Below are 21250 nucleotides of genomic sequence, written 5' to 3' on the forward strand. Positions count from 1 at the left end.
TGGGATTACAATGGATTTAATTGTACATATTTGTCAACAATCTACACAAAATACTCTGTCAAAGTGGAAGGTTAGATTTTTGATAGAAATTTGTCATGGCATAAGTATTCAGCTTCCTGAGTCAATTGAAAAGAAAATACCTTAGAATTAAAAGCACAGTTTGCAGATGTAGTTGCAGTGTAGCTGACTAGTGGTGGCTATTTGACAGCCTGATGGTCTGGTGGTAGATGCTATTGGCCAGTCTGTTTGTTATAGACATGATGCTCCTGTACTGCCCACGTCTGAGTGATGGAAGCAGGAAGAACAGGCCGTGGCTCAGGTGGCTGAAGTCCCTGACGATCTGCTTGGCCTTTCTGCGACACCTGGTGTTGTAGGCAGTGTTCGGATGAGCGTACAACGCTCTGTAGTACCTTGCGGGGCAGTGGAGTCGCTGTCTCCTTTGGCAGCGATTTACAGCTGTGAGTTTTCTTGGATAAGTCTCTAAGAGCTTTACATACCTGGATTGTGCAAAATTAGCCCGTTCTTTTAATAATTCTTCAAGCTCTATCAAGATGTTGGGGATTATGGCTAGACAGCAATTTTCAAGTCTTGCCATAGATTTTAAAGCAGATTTAATTCAAAACTGTAACTTGGTAACTCAGAAACATTCATTGTCTTCTTGGTTATCAACAACTGTAGATTTGGCCTTGTTGTAGGTTATTGTCCTGCTCAAAGGTGAATTCGTCTCTCAGTGTCTGGTATAAAGCATACTGAAGCAGGTTTTCCTCTCGGATTTTGCATGTGCCTAGCGCCTCCCCATTTTCTTTTTATCCTGAAAAACACACTATTTGCCGACGTCAAGCATACTCATACCATGATGCAGCCACAACAATGCTTGACAATAAGGAGGCAGTTAGTCAGTGATGGGTTGTTGGATATGCCCCAAGCATAAGGCTTTGCATTTAAGATTTTTAAAAATGGTATTCCTTTGCTGTGTTTTTTTGTTTGTTGCAGTATTACTTTAGTGTCTTGTTGCAAGTTTTTGAATTTTTGTATTCTGTATATTTGTTTTCTTTTCACTCTGTCATTTACGTCGTTATTGTGGAGCCACTACAATGTTGTTCATCCAGCCTCCGTTTTCTCCTATCACAGCCGTTGAACACGGGGACTGTTTTAAAATCACCCATTTTGGTGAGGTAACATCCTGAGCAGTTTCATTGCTGTCCTGTAGCTCTGTTCAGAATAAACGCTATATTTGATGTGTCTGGGTGGTTTAATACATAATCCATAGCATAATTAACTCGACCATGCTTAAAGATATCCATTGAATGCACAAACATTAGGAATTCTTTCCATGACATAGACTGACCAGGTGACTCCAGGTGCAAGCTATTATCCCTTATTTGATGTCACTTGTTAAATCAGTGTAGATGAAGGGGAGGAGAAGTGTTAATGAAGGGATTTTAAAGCCTTGAGACAGTTGAGACATGGATTGTGTATGTGTGCTATTCAGAGAGTGAATGGGCAAGACAAAAGAGTGAAGTGCCTTTGAACGGGGTATGGTAGTAGGTGCCAGGTGCACCAGTTTGAGTGTGTCAAGAACAGCAACGCTGCTGGGTTTTTCACGGTCAACTGTTCCCCGTGTGTATCAAGAATGGTGCACCACGCAAAACACATCCAGACAACTTGACACAACTGTTGGAAGCGTTGGAGTAAACATGGACCATCATCCCTGTAGAAGGCTTTCGACAACCTTGTAGTCCATGCCCTGATGAATTGAGTCTGTTCTCGGGGCAAAAAAATCAATATTTTATATATACAAATCAATATTAGGAAGGTGTTCCGAATGTGTTGTACACTCATTGTATTCTATGTCTGATTTTGTTATTGTTAACCATCTAACAATCACCATCTTTATGAAGCTTTCGAAAAGCTCCCTGGTGTTTGTAGCTGAGTCTGTTTTTAAAATAAATACTTGAGTAAGGGACCTTACAGATGACTATGAGGTACAGAGGAAGGATTAGGCATTCAAAAATCATGTCAACCCTTATTTCACACAGCTAGTCAATATAACTTATGTGATTTCTTAAGCCAAATGTTACTCCTGAACTAATTTAGGCTTGCCTGAATAAAGGGGTTGACTATTTTAGTTATCAAATTTGTATTCATCTTTTAAAAAATATATATTTTTTTGTAGATTGTTGACAAAAAAATGACAAATACATTTTAATCCCACTTTGTAACACAATAACATTGAAGAAATCCAAGGGATCTGAATACTTTTGTAAGGCACTGTATGTTATGAGGAGGTTGGGAAATCGAGGGAGGTGAGGGAACTTTAGGAATGACCTCAAAATGGCCGCTGGTAATGGGGCCCTGTCCTCAAATCGAATGTTATTTGTCACATGCTTTGTAAACAACAGATGTGGACTAGCAGTGAAAGCCGGCTGCCAAAACGGCCCTAAGCCATCCATGATTGATGTACAGGCTTGAATGGAGAGGTGGGAGAACAGTAGGTGAGGTGCAGCCTCCCTCCTTTCCCTCTTCTCTCTCTCTGTCCGTCTATGAAAGGACCCACATACCTGTGGTTGTGAGGATGCCACTCGTGTATTCAGAGCCAAAGCCTTGGATTAAGGAGAGAGATTTACCCAGCACTCCCTTCACTCCGGGTCTTATGTTAGCTGCCCAACTGGCCCGTGCACTTGGCGACAGGTGTGGAGATCTGTCCGACTGTGTGTGTTCATCCGTGTGTGTGTGTGCGCGTTGACGTGTTTAACTATACTTGTGGGGACCAGTCCCCACAAGAATAGTAAATGAACAACATTTTTACCAACTGACAACATTTTGTTAGTCCCCACAAGTTCAAATGCTATTTCTAAGGGGTTTAGGGTTAAGGTTAGAATTAGGGTTAGGTTTTTGGGGTTAGTGGTTAGGGAAAATAGGATTTTGAATGGGACTGAATTGTGTCCCTCTCCCAGTACCTGTGGGACACACACACACACACACACACACACACACCACTGTTTTAACAGTGAGAGAATGAGAGTGGAGAATAAGGATTGGATTACAAAGACTTGCCTCCTCTAAAAAATATATATATATAATAAAATGGCCAGGCCACAATCTGTACGAAGCATGTTGTGGCTGACGGACAGCGACTGTTGTGGATTGGGTCAAGATCATCAAGTTCCCTGGCGTCCACATCACTAAGGACTTAACATTGTCCACACACACCCACACAGTCGTGAAGAGAGCACAGCAGCACCACTTTCCCCTCAGGAGTCTGAAAAGATTTGGCACGGACCCTCGGATCCTCAAAAAGTTATACAGCTGCACCAACAAGAGCATCTTGACTGGCTGCAAAACCCCTTGGTGTGGCTAATGCACTGCCTTTGACCGCAAAGAACTACAGAGGGAGGTGCTGGCTACCCAGTACATCACTGGGGCCGAGCTCCCTGCCATCCAGGACCTCTATATCATGTGGTGTCAGAGGGAGGCCAGAAACTGCCGAAGACGCCAGCCACCCAAGCCATGGACTTTTCACTCTGCTACCGTCTGGCAAATGGTACCGGAGCATCGGTTCTCCGACCAACAGGCTCCGAGACAGCTTCTACCCCCAGAGCCATACTACTGCTAAATAGTCAATTAATGATACCCAAATAATCTGCACTGACTATCTTGCAGTGACGCACATTCAATAGAGTGCATTCTACAGTGCATTCTGAAAGTATTCAGACACCGTTTTCCACATTTTGTTACGTTACATTACAACCTTATTCTAAAATTGATTAAATCGTTTTCTCATCAATCTACTACACACACTACCCCATAATGACAAAAAAAACTTACATTTTATATACTTAAAAATAAAAAATCCTTATTTACATAAGTATTCAGACACTTTTCTATGAGACTCGAATTTGAGCTCAGGTGCATCCTGTTTTCATTGATCATCCTTGCTGTTTCTGTAACTTGACTAGAGTCCAACTGTGGTAAATTCAATTTATGGGCACACACCGGTCTGTATAAGGTCCCACAGTTGACAGTCCATGTCTGAGCAAAAACCAAGCCATGAGGTCGGAAGGAATTGTCCGTAGAGCTCCGAGACAGGATTGTGTCGAGGCACAGATCTGGGGAAGGGTACCAAAAAATGACTGCAGCATTGAAGGTCCCCAAGAACACAATGGCCTTCATCATTCTTAAATGGAAGAAGTTCGGAACTACTAAGACTCTTCCAAGAGCTGGCCCACTAGCCAAATTGAGCAATCGGGGAGAAGGGTCTTGGTCAGAGAGGTGACCAATCAATCAAATGTATTTATAAAACCCTTTTTTACATCAGCTGATGTTACAAAGTGCTGTAATGAAACCCAGCTTAAAACCTCAATCAGCAAACAATGCAGATGTAGAACCAATAACTCTGACGAAGCTCCAGAGTTCCTCTGTGGAGATGGTTGTCCTTCTGGAAGGTTCTCCCATCTCTGCAGTACTCTACCAATCAGGCATTTACAGTAGAGTGGCCAGACAGAAGCAACTCCTCAGTAAAAGGCACATGACAGCCCACTTGGAGTTAGCCAAAAAGGCACCTAAAGACTGACCATGAGAAACAAGATTTTCTGGTCTGATGAAACCTAGATTGAACTCTATGGCCTGAATGCCAAGTGTCACATCTGGAGAAAACCTGGCACCATCCCTACGGTGAAGCATGGTGGTGGTAGCATCATGCTGTGGGGATGTTTTTCAGGGACTAGGAGACTAGTTAGGATCGAAGGAAAGTTGAACAGAGCAAAGTACAGAGAGATCCTGATGAAAACCTGCTCCAGAGTGCTCAGGACCTCAAACTGGGGTGAATGCAGGAGTGGCTTCAGGACAAGTCTCTGAATGTCCTTGAGTGGCACAGCCAGAGTCCGGACTTGAACCCGATCGAACATCTTTGGAGAGACCTGAAAATAGCTGTTCAGCGGTCACACTGTCAATCCAACCTGACAAAGCTTTAGAGAATCTGCAGAGAAGAATGGGAGAAACTCCCCAAATTCAGGTGTGCCAAGCTTGTAGCGTCATACCCAAGAAGATTTGAGGCTATAATCGCTGCCAAAGGTGCTAAAACAAAGTACTGAGAAGGGTCTGAATACTGTAACTGTGATATTTCTGGTAAAAAAATTAAAAAAAACTTTTGCCAAAACTCCAGTATAGATTTGGCCTTGTGTTTTAGCTTATTGTCCTGCTTATAATAGTGGCACTGAAGGGGATAGCTGCCGTTTTACGGGCTCCTAACCAACTGTGTAATTTTGTTAGGTTTTTTTCGCATCGTTTTTAACAAATTTTGTACATAATGTTGCTGCTACCGTCTGCTATGACCGAAACAAGCTGGACATGATTGAAAGGTGAATTAACCTCCCAGTGTCTGGTGGAAAGCAGACTGAACCAGGTTATCCTCTAAGATTTTGCCTGTACTTAGCTCCATTCCAGTTTTATTTTTATTTTTTCTGAAACTCCTTAACGATTACAAGCACGCCCGTAACATGATGCAACCTGGAGATTGGTAGTGTACTGTATTGGATTTGCCCTCAAACATAAATGTTTGTATTCAGGACAAAAGTTTAATTGCTTTGCCTAATTTTTTGTAGTATTACTTTAGTGCTTTGTTGCAAACAGAATGCATGTTTTGGAATATTTGTATTCTGTACAGGCTTCCTTTTCACTCCGTCATTTGGGTTAGTATTGTGGATTAGCTATAATATTGTTGATCCATCCACAGTTTTCTCATATCACAGCCATTCAACTCTGTTTTAAAGTCACCGTGGTGAAATCCCTTGTTTCCTTCCTCTCTGGCAACTGAGTTAGAAAGGACACCTGTATCTTTTAGTGACTGAGTGTATTGATACACCATCCAAGTGTAATAAATAACTTCACCATGCTGAAAGGGATATTCAATGTCTGCTTGTTTTTTTTTTTTTTTAACCAATAGGTGCCCTTCTTTGCGAGGCATTGGAAAACAACCCTGGTAGTTGTTGTGGAATCTGTTTGAAATTCACTGTTTGTCTGAGGGACCCGACAGATAGTTGTGTGAGGGGGTACAGATATAAGGCATTCATTCAAAAAGAATGTTTAATACTGTTATTGCTCACAAAGTGTGTCCATGCATCTTATTATGTGACTTAAGCTAATTTTTACTCCTGAACTTATTTAGGCTTGCCATAACAAAGGGGTATACTTGGAATACTTGACTCAAGACATTACAGCTTTTCATTATTTATTAATTTGTAAAAAATAAAAATAAAATGGTATTCCACTTTGACGTTGTGGGGTATTGTGTGTGTAGGCCATTTTAAATTCAGGCTGTAACACAAAGGTTTGAGTTTATTTTATTTTTACAGGGACAGTGCAATTAATCAACGTTTCAGTAAAAGTGCAGGTTTTAGCCAGCCGGCTAATTTTCAACCGCAGTCCCTGGGCAGGATATTAAAAACAATTACAATATAGACCATCATTGAGCAGCAACAGGACAAGCAAGACATAGCATACAGACAGAGCAACACAGGACAAGCAATACATAGCATACAGACAGACCAACAGAACAAAAAGCAGCAAGACAAAATTCATAAAAGCAACAGAGTGTTTCCACACCTCACAAGCTACAGACAACAGACAACATGGAAAGCGGCAATACACAGCTAGGGATTATGTTCACAAAGCTGATTTGACCTTTAGCCATGTCTTCATGCATTTTGTGAAAGTGTGATATGTGGTGCATTTATGTGTGTCTGATGGCAGTGTATTCCAGACATGGGAAGCTCTCACAGAGAAAGCGGATACAGTCACCTCTCATGGCAGACCTTGTGGATCTGCTGCCATATGTTTGGGTTTTCTGTTTAACAAAAGTACTGAGTGGAGGGGGAGCCAGGCCATTTTAGGATCTTGAAAACAAGACATGCGTCGGTGTATTGCACAAGATTTTACCAGATCAGGAGCTCATGCTTTCTGAGGATATAATAGTGATGATGGCTACTGGGCTTCCTATCAAGCACTTTGAGAGCCTGTTTGTAGACAGACTGAATAGGTTTTAATTTTGTACAGCAAGCTTGGGCCCAACTAGTCGAGCAGTATGTTAAGTGGTTGAGTATCATTGATTTGAAGTACAGTTTTGCTACCTCTAGTCAAACAACTTCGTATAAATCTGAAATTAGCTAGGTTGAATTTGGTTATCTGAATTACCTTTTTCACATGCTTTTTAAAAGAGAGGTTGGAATCAAGTATGATGCCAAGGTACTTAAAATCAGATACCACCTGGAGCTTCTCCCCTGACACACAGACATCTGGCTCAGTAGCATCTGTTGCCCTCTTTGTGAAGAAAATGCAAACAGTGTTTTTCACATTGAGATGCAAACACGAGTCACTGAGCCACTTTGTAACCTGGACCATTACAGTAGTGAGTTCTTGTGCAGCTTGTTAGCTCTTTGTATGCACATATATCACTGTATCATCTGCATACATTATTATCATAGCTAAGAGTGGGCGACAGCTCATTGCTCACTCTGACACACTGAGTTCTGCCATCAAGGCATCGGGGGAAAAGTTGAAGTTGGACAATTTTGTGATGAGAATCTCATGGTTAACAGTATCAAAAGCCTTCCTTAGGTCCAGAAACACAGCCCCAACAACGCCCCCTTTGTCCATCTTGGACTTCACATTTTCCAGAAGAAAACAGTTGGCCGTTTCTGTGGAGTGTTTCGCTCTGAAGCCAAACTGCATGGAGTGTAATGTGAAGGGGCTGTTGTTGAGGTGGGCAATCAGTTGTTCTGCTACGCACTTTTCAACAACCTTTGACACCACAGGTGTTACTCACGTCAGCAGGGTCATTAAGATGGACATTATTATGGTCGACTTCCATACCCTTGGAAACACCCCGAGACCAATAGTTGTGTTGGTGACCTTAGTAAGGGGGCCAATGAGTGACTCTTTGTAGTTTTTAAGAAAGGTAGAGTCCAGCCCAAACACATCTTTGGCTTTAGAGTTCTTTAGTGAGCTAATCACCTTGTTCACCTTTGACTCAGAAACCTCCCTTATGATGAAGACAGGTTGAGCGTCATTTACTAGCACTGAGCCCAAGAAACCAGTGGAGGGGTTCTGTGTCAGTACCCTGACAGAGTCAATAAAGTAGGAATTGAAGGCTATTGCTATTTCGACTGCATCCTGTGTTAGATTGTTATTCACCATGATTTCTAGTCTTTTTGCAGTGTTACTATGGTCTTTCCCTGTTTCACTTTTTTAGATTCTCCCAGATCAATTTAGAATTTCCCTTTGCTTCACCAATTATGTTCATAAAAAAGTTTGCCTTGGCCTGTCTGATTTCTCAACATGGTAAACCTACGTCTGTCCTGCTCTAATTTGGGTCTTAGGGCTATTTTTAGAGCATAATCACGGTCTTTCATCAATTTCCTGATTTCTCCAAGGAAGAGTGCTCTTCTGGCCAGGTTTGGATTTGATTTTCTTTAGGAAACTATTTATTGTGGATAGAAAAACCAGACTATCAGCTTCCACGTCTGTATAGGACAAGAGATCATTCCAGTTAATTCCCTTAATTGCGTTTTCAAAATAGTTTAATTCACCCTTAGGTATTCTTAGTTGATCCGGCTTTCTAACAGTAGAGAGGTTAAACCTGCTCTTAGACAGCTTTCTGGCTACAAGTGTCAAATGAAGAAAGTCAAGGGGTGTGAATACTTTTTGAAGGCACTGTATCTAACTCAAATACTTCATACCTCTGCACATTGATTGGTAATGCAACAATTCCAAAGATTTTCCTAAGTTAGTTCATATAAGGAAATCAGTCAATTTAAATAATTGTATCCGGCCCCTATCTATGGCGTTCACATGACTGGGAATAAAAAAAAATTTAAAGGTAGGGGTGTGGATCACAGTATCTGGTGTGACCACCATTTGCCTCATCCAGCGTGACACATCTCCTTAGCATAGAGTTGATCAGGCTGTTGATTGTGGCCTGTGGGATGTTGTCCAACTCCTCTTCAGTGGGTGTGTGAATTTGCTGCATATTGGCGGGAACTGGAACACATTGTCGTACACGTCGATCTAGATCATCCCCAATGTCTGAGTATGCTGTCCATGGAAGAACTGGGACATTTTCAGCCTCCAGGAATTGTGTACAGATCCTTGTGACATGGGGGTGTGCATTATCATGCTGAAACATGAGGATCTCGTCACGGCATCTCGGTGCATTCAAATTGCCGTAGACAAAATGCAATTGTGTTTGTTGTCCGTAGCTTATGCCTGCCCATATCATAACTCCACCACCACCATGGGGCACTCTGTTCCCAACATTAACATCCGCAAACAGCTCGCCCACACAACGCTATACACGTGGTCTGCGGTTGTGAGGTTAGTAGGACATACTGCCAAATTCTATAAAACGACATTGGCGGTGGCGTATGGTAAAGAAATACACATTCAATTCTCTAGCAACAGCTCTGGTGGACATTCCTGTAGTCAGCATGTCAATTGCCCGCTCCCTCAACTTCAGACATCTGTGGCAATGTGTTGTGGGACAAAACTGCACATTTTTGTGGCCTTTTATTGTCTCCAGCACAAGGTGCACCTGTGTAATGATCATGCTGTTTTAATCAGCTTCTTGATATGCCACACCTGAGAGAAATAAGCTTTTTGTGCATGTGAAATATTTCTCTGATCTTTTATTTCACCTCATGAAACATGGACCAACACTTTACATGCTGTGTTTTATATTTTTGTTCAGTGTCTTTTATTTTATTCCTCTTGTGTTACTATTTTATGATTTATTTTTAAACAGTGTCGTTGGGAAGGGCTGTTAAGCAACCATTTCCCGGTGAAGTCTGCATCAGTTGTATTCGGCGCATGTGACAAATATTTGATACGTTAGTTCTGTGTGAATGTTTTTACACACAGCTTTATTGAATGGTGTTGTGTAGGGGCTCATTTTCTTTGTGCAGTGTGTTACTGCAGTGTTGAGTTGATAAAGATCTCACACTGTCCTTGTTTTACTGTTGTGTTTGTGTGTGTTGTATTCCAGTGTGGAGTTGCACTGTGCTTCCCTGACCCTGGCCTCTAGATTGGTGGTGCACCTAGTACACAGTGACCCTCAGGTAAGAACCACCAATGATCCAGCTGGGAAATTGTGTGCGTTTACCATGCCCTGCAGTGACATAAGTTTTGTCTATGTTTATGTCCTTCTCCGACCAGGGTGTGGCTGCAGTAGCGTGTCTGGGGCGCTGGGGGGCGCTGGTGTCTCAGTCCTGCGGTGTGGAGCAAAATGCAGAGGTCAAGATGATGGCTGCAGACGTACTGGTCAACGCTACACCCACCTTGTTGACCAGCCCCAACCTACCATTGGGTGAGTAGGTCTATATGGAAGTTGAATGTATTTGTGGGAGCTACAGTTGTTTTGTGTTGGTATTTTCTGGTTGTGATTTTAAGGACACAGCCACAAAGATTGTGTGTATGAAAATTACAGGTAGACAATGCTTTTAAAAAAAAAATTGGAGTCATCCGCGGAAGGATGCTGGACAACGGTGATTATTGTCCGCCAAAAAAACCTTATGCAACCCGTCCATAAAATAAAAATCGATAAGTTGAACTTTAAGGCAGAAATGGACTGTGACGAATGCAAATGTAGTTTAATACATTTTCATACATCTCTCTGTGTCCTAATAAAGTTTTGATTGTGCCAGGTGTGTCCCACACAGTGTCTCTGTGGAGAGGTCTGTTCACTCTACTTCAGGACGAGGACCAGGATGTCCGAGACAGAGCTGCTGACTTCATCTCCAACCTCCCTACACACCTACTGAACCCAGGTATGCTCACCACCTCAGCACAGACACGCACGCACTGAAACACACACAAGGGATGCTTAACAAAATTCCATCTGATTCGAAATCGAACATTTTAGTGCGTGAGTACCACTACATCCAGCTGCTACATCATGTTTAGTTAGTGCTTGTGGATGTGTTGTAAATACTTCAGATATAGAGGTCATATACAGTTACCCCATAATCTTTCTATTACCGTCTCTGTCACAGTGTCAAACACACACACATGTTGGGGAGGGGCACTGACGCTGTTTCTCGCTAAGATTGGGGAGGGTTCCCGGAATGAGGGGTGCTAAATCTAGTTTGGCGGGGGGCGGTACACCGGTGCTGGGTATCATTTGTGTGTGTGGTGATTCGTCATAGCTCTGAAGCGTTTGTTCTTTGTTTTGCAAAGTATTTTGTAACTCCAGCTCTTGGGACATGGATGCGCTCTCAAACATGAAAAGGAGAGCCGCACGCTCTAGGAGTTCAGATGCAGTCATTTAATAACCTAATATCCAAAGTTTCGACAGACAGGCTGTCTTCATCAGGTGAAACGTTGGATATTAGGTTATTAAATGATTGCATCTCAGCTCCTAGAGTGTGCGGCTCGCCTTTCGTTTTTCAAGTGTTTTACTCTGCTAGCCAGCACCTCGCCTAAACAGGTGTGCGTTTCATTCGCCTCCAGAATGCGTTCTCAAACTAACACACACACTGCCCCACTCACTGAAATATGAGACCGCTCAAAAACACCCCTTTTGTCGTGCAGGCAGGCACTCACAGCACCAGAGTTTTGACTAGGGTTTGGAACTGAGCTTATTTTCCAATCGGTTCGCTGTGAACAGAACCACTTTTTGTTCAGTTCCACTTTTCCGTCCAGCAGAATAAAGTTCTCAACCGGTTCAAAACAAAACTAGCAGTTTATATTATTCCTTTCTGTTATTTTTTAAAACGTCTTAATGTTTTATTTTATTTCACATTTATCCCAACATGAAATTACTTCACCAGTTGATAGAGCAGCTTTATGGAACAGGCAAGCTATGTACATGCGTTGGAGAGACAAGTGTAGTGTAGGGTGCGACATGTTGCTGAAATTTTTGCAGGTGAGGAGAGCGCTGGCAATCTGTTGTTATGACATGCATTATCTGAATTAGGCCTACGGATGAGCGGCTTCTATGAAGGAACTTTGTCTTTTAATTTCAGGGAATTGTCTTTTAATTTCAGAGAATTGTCTTAACATTGGACCAGCGCTAGCCCTTGATCATGACTCTCAGTTCCATTACATTACACATAATGCCTCCTAGAGTTTGAGAGCTAGACCAGAGCTAGCTAACAACCTAGCTAGGTAACAAGCTTGTGTGTGCAGAGTGGCACCAAAATTTAAATTAAAACATCTTACCATTTTGTAGTTAATAAATCCAATGTGAAATGTGATAACTGTTTAAGTGATAATGCAAGAGAAGCCGGTGTTTGGAGGATATATTGGCACGGGTGTTTAGGCCCAATATATCCAGCAAACACCGACTTCGAGGGTATTATCAATTTTATACAACGGGTTACCAACCTTCAAATAATGCTATTTTGGTGAATTTATTCATACTATACTATTTCATCTTTCCACAAGTCAGAGACACGACCCAGTCGTTCGTTCTAAATGTTCAATTGCCATACTGGCTGGCAACATTCTTTTCCCTTGCTCGCTAGCCAGCCAAATACGGCTTACTTAGTCATGTCAAACAATGCAGCCAGAATAACAGCAAAGTAGCTGCATTAGTTTAAGCTGTTTTCTAGTGACATTTATTTGGTAACAAGCTTGTGTGTGCAGAGTGGCACCAAAATTTAAATTAAAACATCTTACCATTTTGTAGTTACATCCATAACAATGATCTAATGATGCGTGATTTCGCCTGGTATAGAAAATGCGCTCTCTCGTCAGGAGACTGTTCAGAGGAGCTAGCCAACAACACAGCTAACAATCACTTCAAACTGAAGCTGGAAAGAATGCAAACTATCTGCATTTCATTGTACCTGTTTTCTATTGACATTTCATTGTTTATATCCATAAAAATGATCCCAGCTGATTCATGATTTCGACTGGCTGTCTGTCTCGTCCCGTCTCCCAACGCGTTCATTACTATGGGCCAGCTGGCTACCGAATTTCAATATTGAAACAATGTTGCAAATGTTGGACAGACAGCAAGGTTTATACAAATCTCCGTGGTAGCCGGCTAGTGTTGGCTATCTAACAGTCTGATGATAGAAGCTGTTTTTCAGTCTCTTGGTCACAGCTTTGATGCATCTGTACTGACCTCGCCTTCTAGATGATAGTGGGGTGAACAGGCCTTGGTTAATGTCCTTGATGATAATTTTGACCTTCCTGTGACATTGGGTGCTGTAGTTGTCCTGGAGGTCGGGCAGTGTGCCCCTGGTGATGCGTTGGGCAGACTGCACCACCCTCTGGAGAGCCCTGCGGTTGCGAGCGGTGCAGTTGCCGTACCAGGCAGTGATACTTTCAATTGTGAGTTTGTGAGGGTCTTAGGGGCCAAGGCAAACGAGATCCTACCGTCCTAGGGAGCGGGCCGTATCGGTGGCGCTGTGTTATCCTCAAAGCGGGCAAAGGTGTTTAGCTTGTCCGGGAGCAAGACGCCAGTGTCCGCGACGTGGCTGGTTTTCCCTTTGTAATCTGGGATTGTCTGTAGACCCCGACACATACTTCTCGTGTCTGAGCCGTTGAATTGCGACTCCACTTTGTCTCTGTACCTACATTTTGCCTGTTTGATTGTCTTACGGAGGGAATAACCACACTATTTGTATTCAACCATGTTCCCAGTTACCTTGCCATGGTTAAATGCCTTGGTTCGCACTTTCAGTTTTGCGCAAATGCTGCCATTTATCCAAAGTTTCTGGTTTGGATAGGTTTTAATAGTCACCGTGGGAACAACATCCCCTATACACTTTCTGATGATCTCAGTCACCGTGTCCATGTATACATCAATGTTATTCTCAGAGGCTACCCGGAACCTATCCCAGTCCGCATGATCAAAACAATCTTGAAGCATGGATTCCGATTGGTCAAACCAGCGCTGAATAAACCTTAGCATGGGTACTTCTTGTTTGAGTTTTTGCCTAATAGGAAGGGAGGAGCAAAATGGAATCTTGATCTGATTTTCCGAAGTGAGGGCGGGGGAAGGCCTTGTAGGCATCTCGAAAGGGTGATAACCCCCCCACTGCTTTTCTAGTGTTTTTCCAGAGCGAGTACTACAGTCAATGTGTTGCTAGAACTTCGGTAGTGTTTTCCTCAAAATTGCTTTGTTAAAATTCCCAGGTACAATAAATGCGGCCTCAGGATATGTGGTTTTGTTTGCATAAAGTCTAGTGTAGTTCCTTGAGGGACGTTGTGGTATCGGCTTGAGTGGGAATATACACGGCTGTGACTATAACCAAAGATAATTATCTTGGGTGGTAATACATTGATTGTGAGGTATTCTAGGTCGGGTGAACAAAAGGACTTGAGTTTCTGTATTATCACACCATGAGTAGTTAATGATGGAACATACACCACCACCTTTCTTCTTCCTGGAGAGTTTTTTTTATATTTCTGTCTGCGCAATGAATTGAGAATCCAGCTGGCTGTATGGACAGGGACAGTTTATCCCGAGAGAGCCATGATACTGTTTAACAGAGCATGTTACAGTCCCTGATGTGTCTCTGGAAGGAGATCCTCGCCCTGAGCTCGTCTACTTTATTGTCCAGAGACTGAATTAGCAAGTAATATACTCGGAAGCGGTGGATGGTGTGCACGCCTCCTGAGTCGGACTAGAAGTCCACTTCGAATACCTCTTCTCCGCCGGTGGCATCATGGAGCAGCCTCTGGGATAAGTTAAATTACCCTGGAGGGTACTTACTAATGATGCAATTCGGAGAAGTCGTATTCCTGGTCGTAATGCTGTTGAGTTACAGCTGCTCTGATATCCACAAGTGCTTTCCGGCTGTATGTAATATCACAAAAAAAAAACGTTCTGGGCTAACAATGTAAGAAATAACACACACAAAAACAAAGTTGCTTAGGAGCTAGAAGCAGAGCTGCCATGTCTGTCGGTGCCATCTTACATTGTTTCCTACAATGTAAGATGGCTTACATTTAGCTTACAACATGTCATGGAACTTCTGGAAGAACTGCCCCCTCCTGTAAAGTGGCACAGACACAAAGAGCACCCAAAGGAGGTTTCTTAAACATCTCCCACTCTTTGACCTGCAGCATCACCTCTGGATGCACACCACACACCCTCTCTTGTGCCCTTCAAACTTCACCTGCTTTCCAATGAGTTCCATAGCGGTTCACACGCCCTGGTGCCACAGTTTTGGCTCCCCTCTTCCTGCCACTATAGCATTATCACAAAGTGAATGCACAAGCTGCATTTTGAATGCCTTCGGGGACCAATTCCTGAGGTTTCTGGGAGGAGCCTTTGCAGGGTCCCCTACACAATGAATGCATTTATAATTACAATGTTGAGCATCCCCCAAAACACTTACTTCCACCAATTTCTGACTGTGCGTCCAAAATTGTATTAGTTCCTCAGTTGGTCAAGATGGTCAACCCCACCCATTTTCTTGTTATAATCCATTGCAAGCTCTGGAACAGAAATAATATTTCAATATCACCGCCTCTTCCTCTATTTCCCTCTCCCTCCTCTTCCCTCTTCTTCCTCCTCTCCTCTTCCTCTCTCCCTCCACTCTCACTCCACCCCTCCCTCCTTGCTCCACATGTCTAACCCTCCAATCATCTCGAACTCCTCTTCCTCCCAGCCGTTTGCTCCTGAGCCCTGACTCTCCGCATCACTTCCCTCACTTTCACTGACCGAGGTACTGAATAACAGAGGGAGAGGAGCAACAAATAGGATACAATTGTAGGTGGAAAATGATCTGTCTCCCTCTCACACGGTCTTTTTCTCAACCATTCACATACTCTCTTCCTAACAAGGGGTTTCCATATTAAAACGTTACACGCTTCCCATTCGTTTCTCTCTCTCTCCCCTTAAATCAACGATTGCTTTCTCGCCTGACAGACTAACTACAGAGTTTGCCAATGTTAGCTGATTATTTACGACAGTTTCCAAATTAATTGCGTCGGCATCTACCCTAACGTGACCGCTGCACGACACCTGTTCCCCAAATTTCACAGCATCAAACATCGACTGCATCAAACATACAGTGCTGTGAAAAAGTATTTCACAATTATTTAATGAAAAAGTATTCATGGCCTTATGTGACAAAGTAATTGTCCCCCCCCCCCCTTGTTAAATCATGAATTTACTGTGGTTAATCACATTTTTTGGAAAGCAGAGTTCAATTTCACTAGCCACACCCAGGCCTGATTACTGCCAGACCTGTTGAATCAAGGAATAACTTAAATAGAACCTGTCTGACAAAGTGAAGTAGGCCAAAAGATCTCAGAAAGCAAGATATGCCGCGATCCAAAGAAGTTCAGGAACAGATGAGAAACAAAGTAATTGATATCTATCAGTCTGGAAAGGGTTACAAAGCCATTTCTAAAGCTTTGGGACTCCAGCGAACCACGGTGAGAGCCATTATCCACAAATGGAACAGTGGTGAATCTTCCCAGGAGTGGCCGGCCTACCAAAATTACCCCAAGAGCGCAGCGACGACTCATCCAAGAGGTCACAAAAGAACCCACAACAACATCTAAAGAACTGCAGGCCTCAATTGCCTCGGTTAAGGTCAGTGTTCATGACTCAACTATAAGAAAGAGACTGGGCAAAAATGGCATCCATGGCAGAGTTCCAAGGCAAAAACCACTGCTGACAAAAAAAGAACATAAAGGCTCGTCTCACTTTTGGCAAAAAACATCTTGATGATCCCCAAGACTTTTGGGAAAATATTCTGTGGACTGTCGAAACAAAAGTTGAACTTTTTGGAAGGTGTGTGTCCCGTTACATCTGACCATAAAAGTAACACAGCATTTCAGAAAAAGAACATCATACCAACAGTCAAGTATGGTGGTGGTAGTGTGATGGTCTGGGGCTGCTTTGCTGCTTCAGGACCTGGATGACTTGCTGTGATTGATGGAACCATGAATTCTTCTCTCTACCAAAAAATCTTGAAGGAGAATGTCCGGCCATCAGTTTGTGACCTCAAGCTGAAGCGCACTTGGGTTCTGCAGCAGGACCATGATCCAAAACACACCAGCAAGTCCACCTCTGAATGGCTTAAAAAAAACGTTTAAATAAGGTTTTGGAGTGGCCTCGTCAAAGTCCGGACTTGAATCCGATTTGAGATGCTGTGGCGTGACCTGAAAAAGGTGGTTAATGCTCGAAAACCCTCCAATCTGGCTGAATTAAAACCATTCTGCAAAGAGTGGGCCAAAATTCCTCCACAGCGATGTGAAAGACTCATTGGCAGTTATCGCAAATGCTTGATTGCAGTTGTTGCTGCACAAGCAGTTATTAGGTTTAGGAGGCAATTACTTTTTCACATGGGGCCATGAAGGTTTGGATAGATTTTTTCCAATTAATAAATCAATCATCACTTAACTGCATTTTGTGTTTACTTGGGTTATCTTTGTGTAATATTAAAATTAGTTTGATGACCTGAAACATATAAGTGTGACAAATGTGCAACAAAATAAGAAATCAGGAAGGGGGCAAATACTTTTTCACAGCACTGTATATCTGTTGTTGACTTATTTCACTCACCTCGACATCATCGCTTCTCAAGGACGGGTCCGACTCCGTATCATCAACCAACACAGTCACTTTCACGGTGAAAGTATTGAGTAATGAAGTAAAAAATAAACTTTGAAAAGTGAAATGACCAAATAACCTGTTTCTGGTTAATGACAACAGCCACCCATATACCACAACAGATTGTTAACAAGTACATTTTGCGATATTGACACAGATATTATTGTTAGAAAAACAAGGCCTTTCGAAGCCGCTATAGTAATTTAAAGAAAGGCCGTCGACAGCCGCAATGGGTTCTAAAGGGCTATTAACTAGCATTGAAAAAGTGTATCCGTTGTTCTCTTTAAATAAAAAAAATTCCCTAATTTCTGAATCATGCCTGTAACGTCAGTAGCTACAGTAGACCATTCATTTCTCGGTCGGAGGCGAGGAACAGGTAGCCTACACACACACTGATGAAGAGTTTCAACTGGCAGGCAGGCAGACACTGGAATATGTTTCTGACTGACAGTCAGGGTTTACATATGTGTATTTTTTTTTTTTTGTGGGACTGGGTAAAAAAAAAATAACCGTAAAGTAAAATGACGTTATTAGCCGGGGCTCTCGAGTGGCACAACGGTCTAAGGCACTGCATCTCAGTGCAAGAGTTGTCACTGTAGTCCCTGGTTTGAATCCAGGCTGCATCATATCCGGCTGTGTTTAGGACTTCAATAGGGCGGCACACAATTGGCCCAGCATCGTCCAGGTTTGGCCGGGTTAGGCCGTCATTGTAAATAAGAATTTGTTCTTAACAGACGTGCCTAGTTAAATAAAGGTTCAATTTAAATAAAAAAAACTGGTTTTCTATGCTTTTTAAATAACTGTTCTGTTCCGGAACAGTATAGATCACCTTCGTTGTCAGTTCCTCAAAAAAAAAAAAAAGTTCTGTTCCCTGAACCAGCTCCAACCTCTGGTATTGACATCTGTCTGCTCAGTGTGACTTTCTCTCCTCAAGACACACTTCCTTTATTTTCCCAGCTTCTTCTCCTGGTGAAAACACAGGAGCCACCCTGCCTCCAGTGATAACATCACCTCATTGTTCTCTAATAAAAAGAACATCGATGTCTATACATCAATGTGTACGTTGGGGCCGAGCAGGGTCAGATACGAACCAGAGGACTAAGACTGATATGCTTTTTCTACAACAGGATGGGAATAAAATGAACATAATTGCTGTGTGTTTGTGTGGTGTGTGTCCTGGGGATCCCCTGTCATTTCTCCCTCCTCACCACACTAGTCATTTCCTGAGAGTTCAACCCTGATGTGTGGGCGTCAGAATTCTTCATGGACTCTACAGAGCGTACATTATTCTGCTGTCCAAAGGGACACTGTGTGTTGATGTCCTGTCTACATTCAGCCCAGCCACCGTGTCTGCCTACAGAGTACTGTAATGGGGATGGGGGCATGTTTACGACCTAACGTGGCAGGGTAAAGTGGTGGTGGTGTCAAGCCAAAGCCATGTAATGACCAGCTCTCTGCCTTTTGATATGGAAGTGAATCAGACTCCATCCCTTCACCCCAGTAGACCCAAGCAGGTACTCTACTTCATATCCACAGACGTATTTCAACGTAGGGGTGGTATATAAAGGAAGAGGGCTTGACTTAGTACCCAAAAAACACAATGTAGTACAATAGATGGTATGGTAGATTGTCAACCACAGTAGATGGTCAATTGACTTGGAAAGTTAGTCATGTCCTCGTTTTTTAAAATGATCAATTAATCCATTTACCAAAGAGCACATTCTCTATCTACAAAGATCTACTATTTTGTATCCTAGCAGCACTTCCCTCTTTTTTTGTTTCTTCTACAAGTTAGTTATGCATTTAGAAGTATGAGAGAGAGAACAACCTTTCAACATTTTGTTCTATAGTATTATACAGTCCTTGTAGCCTGATAAGGCTGAACTACAGTGGAGCCCTGTGTTTCCCCTATATGCATAAATCATGGCCGCCACTGAAAACAAAATAATCAGGATGGTAAAATGTTTTCAGTGTAAACTTAAACGACTAAAACCAGAAAGTACGTAGAAAAGATGCATTGCTACATCACATCTTTTTTAAATAAGACCATCTTTGAGAACTAACAATAACCAAAATAAAAATTTGACAGTCAGGGAGAATATGAAATTCCAAAACCGATAGAACAAGGCACAAGCCAATGGCGAAATGTGTATAATTGCATGAAAATAGCTTTGAAACTAGAATGTTTCTCTCTGCCCAATGACAAAATTTGTAGAATAGCAGGAAACAAACTTTAAAACTGTAAAATGCTGTCACTGCGGCCAAGAGGAGGGCATCTAAAACCGTGCCATAGGCCACGCCCACTACAACGGATTTCTATTAGATTATGATTCAAAAGTGCCAATGCAAAGTTGCACCTTTTTCTGTTGGAGTTATTTCATAAAACTGATCAGAATTCCAAAGAATGCTGACGTCATACCGGGAAAAAACCATTTAGGGGATGTGACGTTAAATGGAGGGCATGGTTATCCAGCCTATTCCCTATGATGTCAAATTAAAATGTGTTGGAAATACTTACCATCTAACCAGTTATCAAATAATGTTATCGGTATATGCAGTTACACTAAGTGACCAAAAGTATGTGAACACCTGCTCATGGAACATATCATTACAAAATCATGAGAATTAATATGGAGTTTGCCACCCCCTTTGCTGCTATAACAGACCACTCTTCTGGGAAGGCTTTCCACTAGATGTTGGAACATTGCTGGGGGATTTGCTTCCATTCAGCCATAAAAGCATTAGTGAGGTCAGGCACAGATGTTGGGTGATGAGGCCTGGCTCGCAGTCACCGTTCCAATTCGTCCCAAAGGTGATCGATGGGGTTGAGGTCAGGGCTCTGTGCAGGCCAGTCAAGATCTTCCACAAACATACCATTTCTATATGGACCTTGCTTTGTGCACTTGGTAGGTGCCGTAGCTTCAGCCGGTGCAGCTCTGTGGAGCCGCGGGCCCCCTATGTAATTTCAATACCACCCCACCATGCCCAAGTATTAATTGTTGACGTGGGTCCATCAACTCTAAGATATGTTGAAGATCTTTCTTTAACACAGGCTATATGATAAATGATCCCACTGATGGTTTCACCAACAAAAAGTCAGCATGAAATTTTTGTGTATAGTTGACAAATTTAATTTAAGATAATGAAATGCATTCTGGGATTCATCGTGCAAATACTCTCCAAAGCCTTGTTGTTTCTGTCATTGTTTTAAGCAACAGTTGAGCTAGCTATCAAGAGACAATGGCCAGGGGGAAAATTAAGTCGAGAATAGAAAATTAAGGATTTAAAAATCAGCTATGTATCAACACAAAAGTGGAGCCCAAAAGAGGAAGGCCAAAAATGAGAAAGCAAAGGAGGTATCAGAATTAGTTAAATTAGATTCCTTTTTCAAATGCAGTTCAAGTGCAGCCGTTGCTAGCACAAGCAATGTAGCGGGACCAGAAGAGGATGTAGGTTTGTCATCGCCAGCAGCAGCTTTTGGCGGGTCAAGTGAGCCAAGGCCAAGCTGTTCCATCGTGCCAGAAACGGCAACTTTGACAGAGGAGGATACAGGTTGTCAGGTATCGGCGGATATGACCCTGAGCACAAGCCAGACTATCCCTGGGCTGGGCAGGGAGGAAGAGGAGCAGGGCAAGGCTAGAATCGTGGCGGCTGAGGAAACAGGTGGAAGTGGGGCTG

The 21250-nt window shown here is 42.6% G+C and overlaps 1 protein-coding gene across 2 annotated transcripts in view; it reads left to right on the forward strand.

The window, feature by feature from the left end:
* The window catches only part of LOC139410405 (THADA armadillo repeat containing), a 104073-nt gene that overhangs the window by 68090 nt on the left and 14733 nt on the right, over positions 1-21250 (forward strand). For both annotated transcript variants that reach the window (XM_071155797.1, XM_071155798.1), the window contains exons 34-36: positions 10037-10109; positions 10207-10357; positions 10695-10817. In XM_071155797.1, the coding sequence (XP_071011898.1) occupies positions 10037-10109; positions 10207-10357; positions 10695-10817 (347 nt within the window). The remainder of the gene's footprint in view (positions 1-10036; positions 10110-10206; positions 10358-10694; positions 10818-21250) is intronic.

This window comes from Oncorhynchus clarkii, chromosome 1 (assembly GCF_045791955.1).
Source record: "Oncorhynchus clarkii lewisi isolate Uvic-CL-2024 chromosome 1, UVic_Ocla_1.0, whole genome shotgun sequence".
NCBI lineage: Eukaryota > Metazoa > Chordata > Actinopteri > Salmoniformes > Salmonidae > Oncorhynchus > Oncorhynchus clarkii.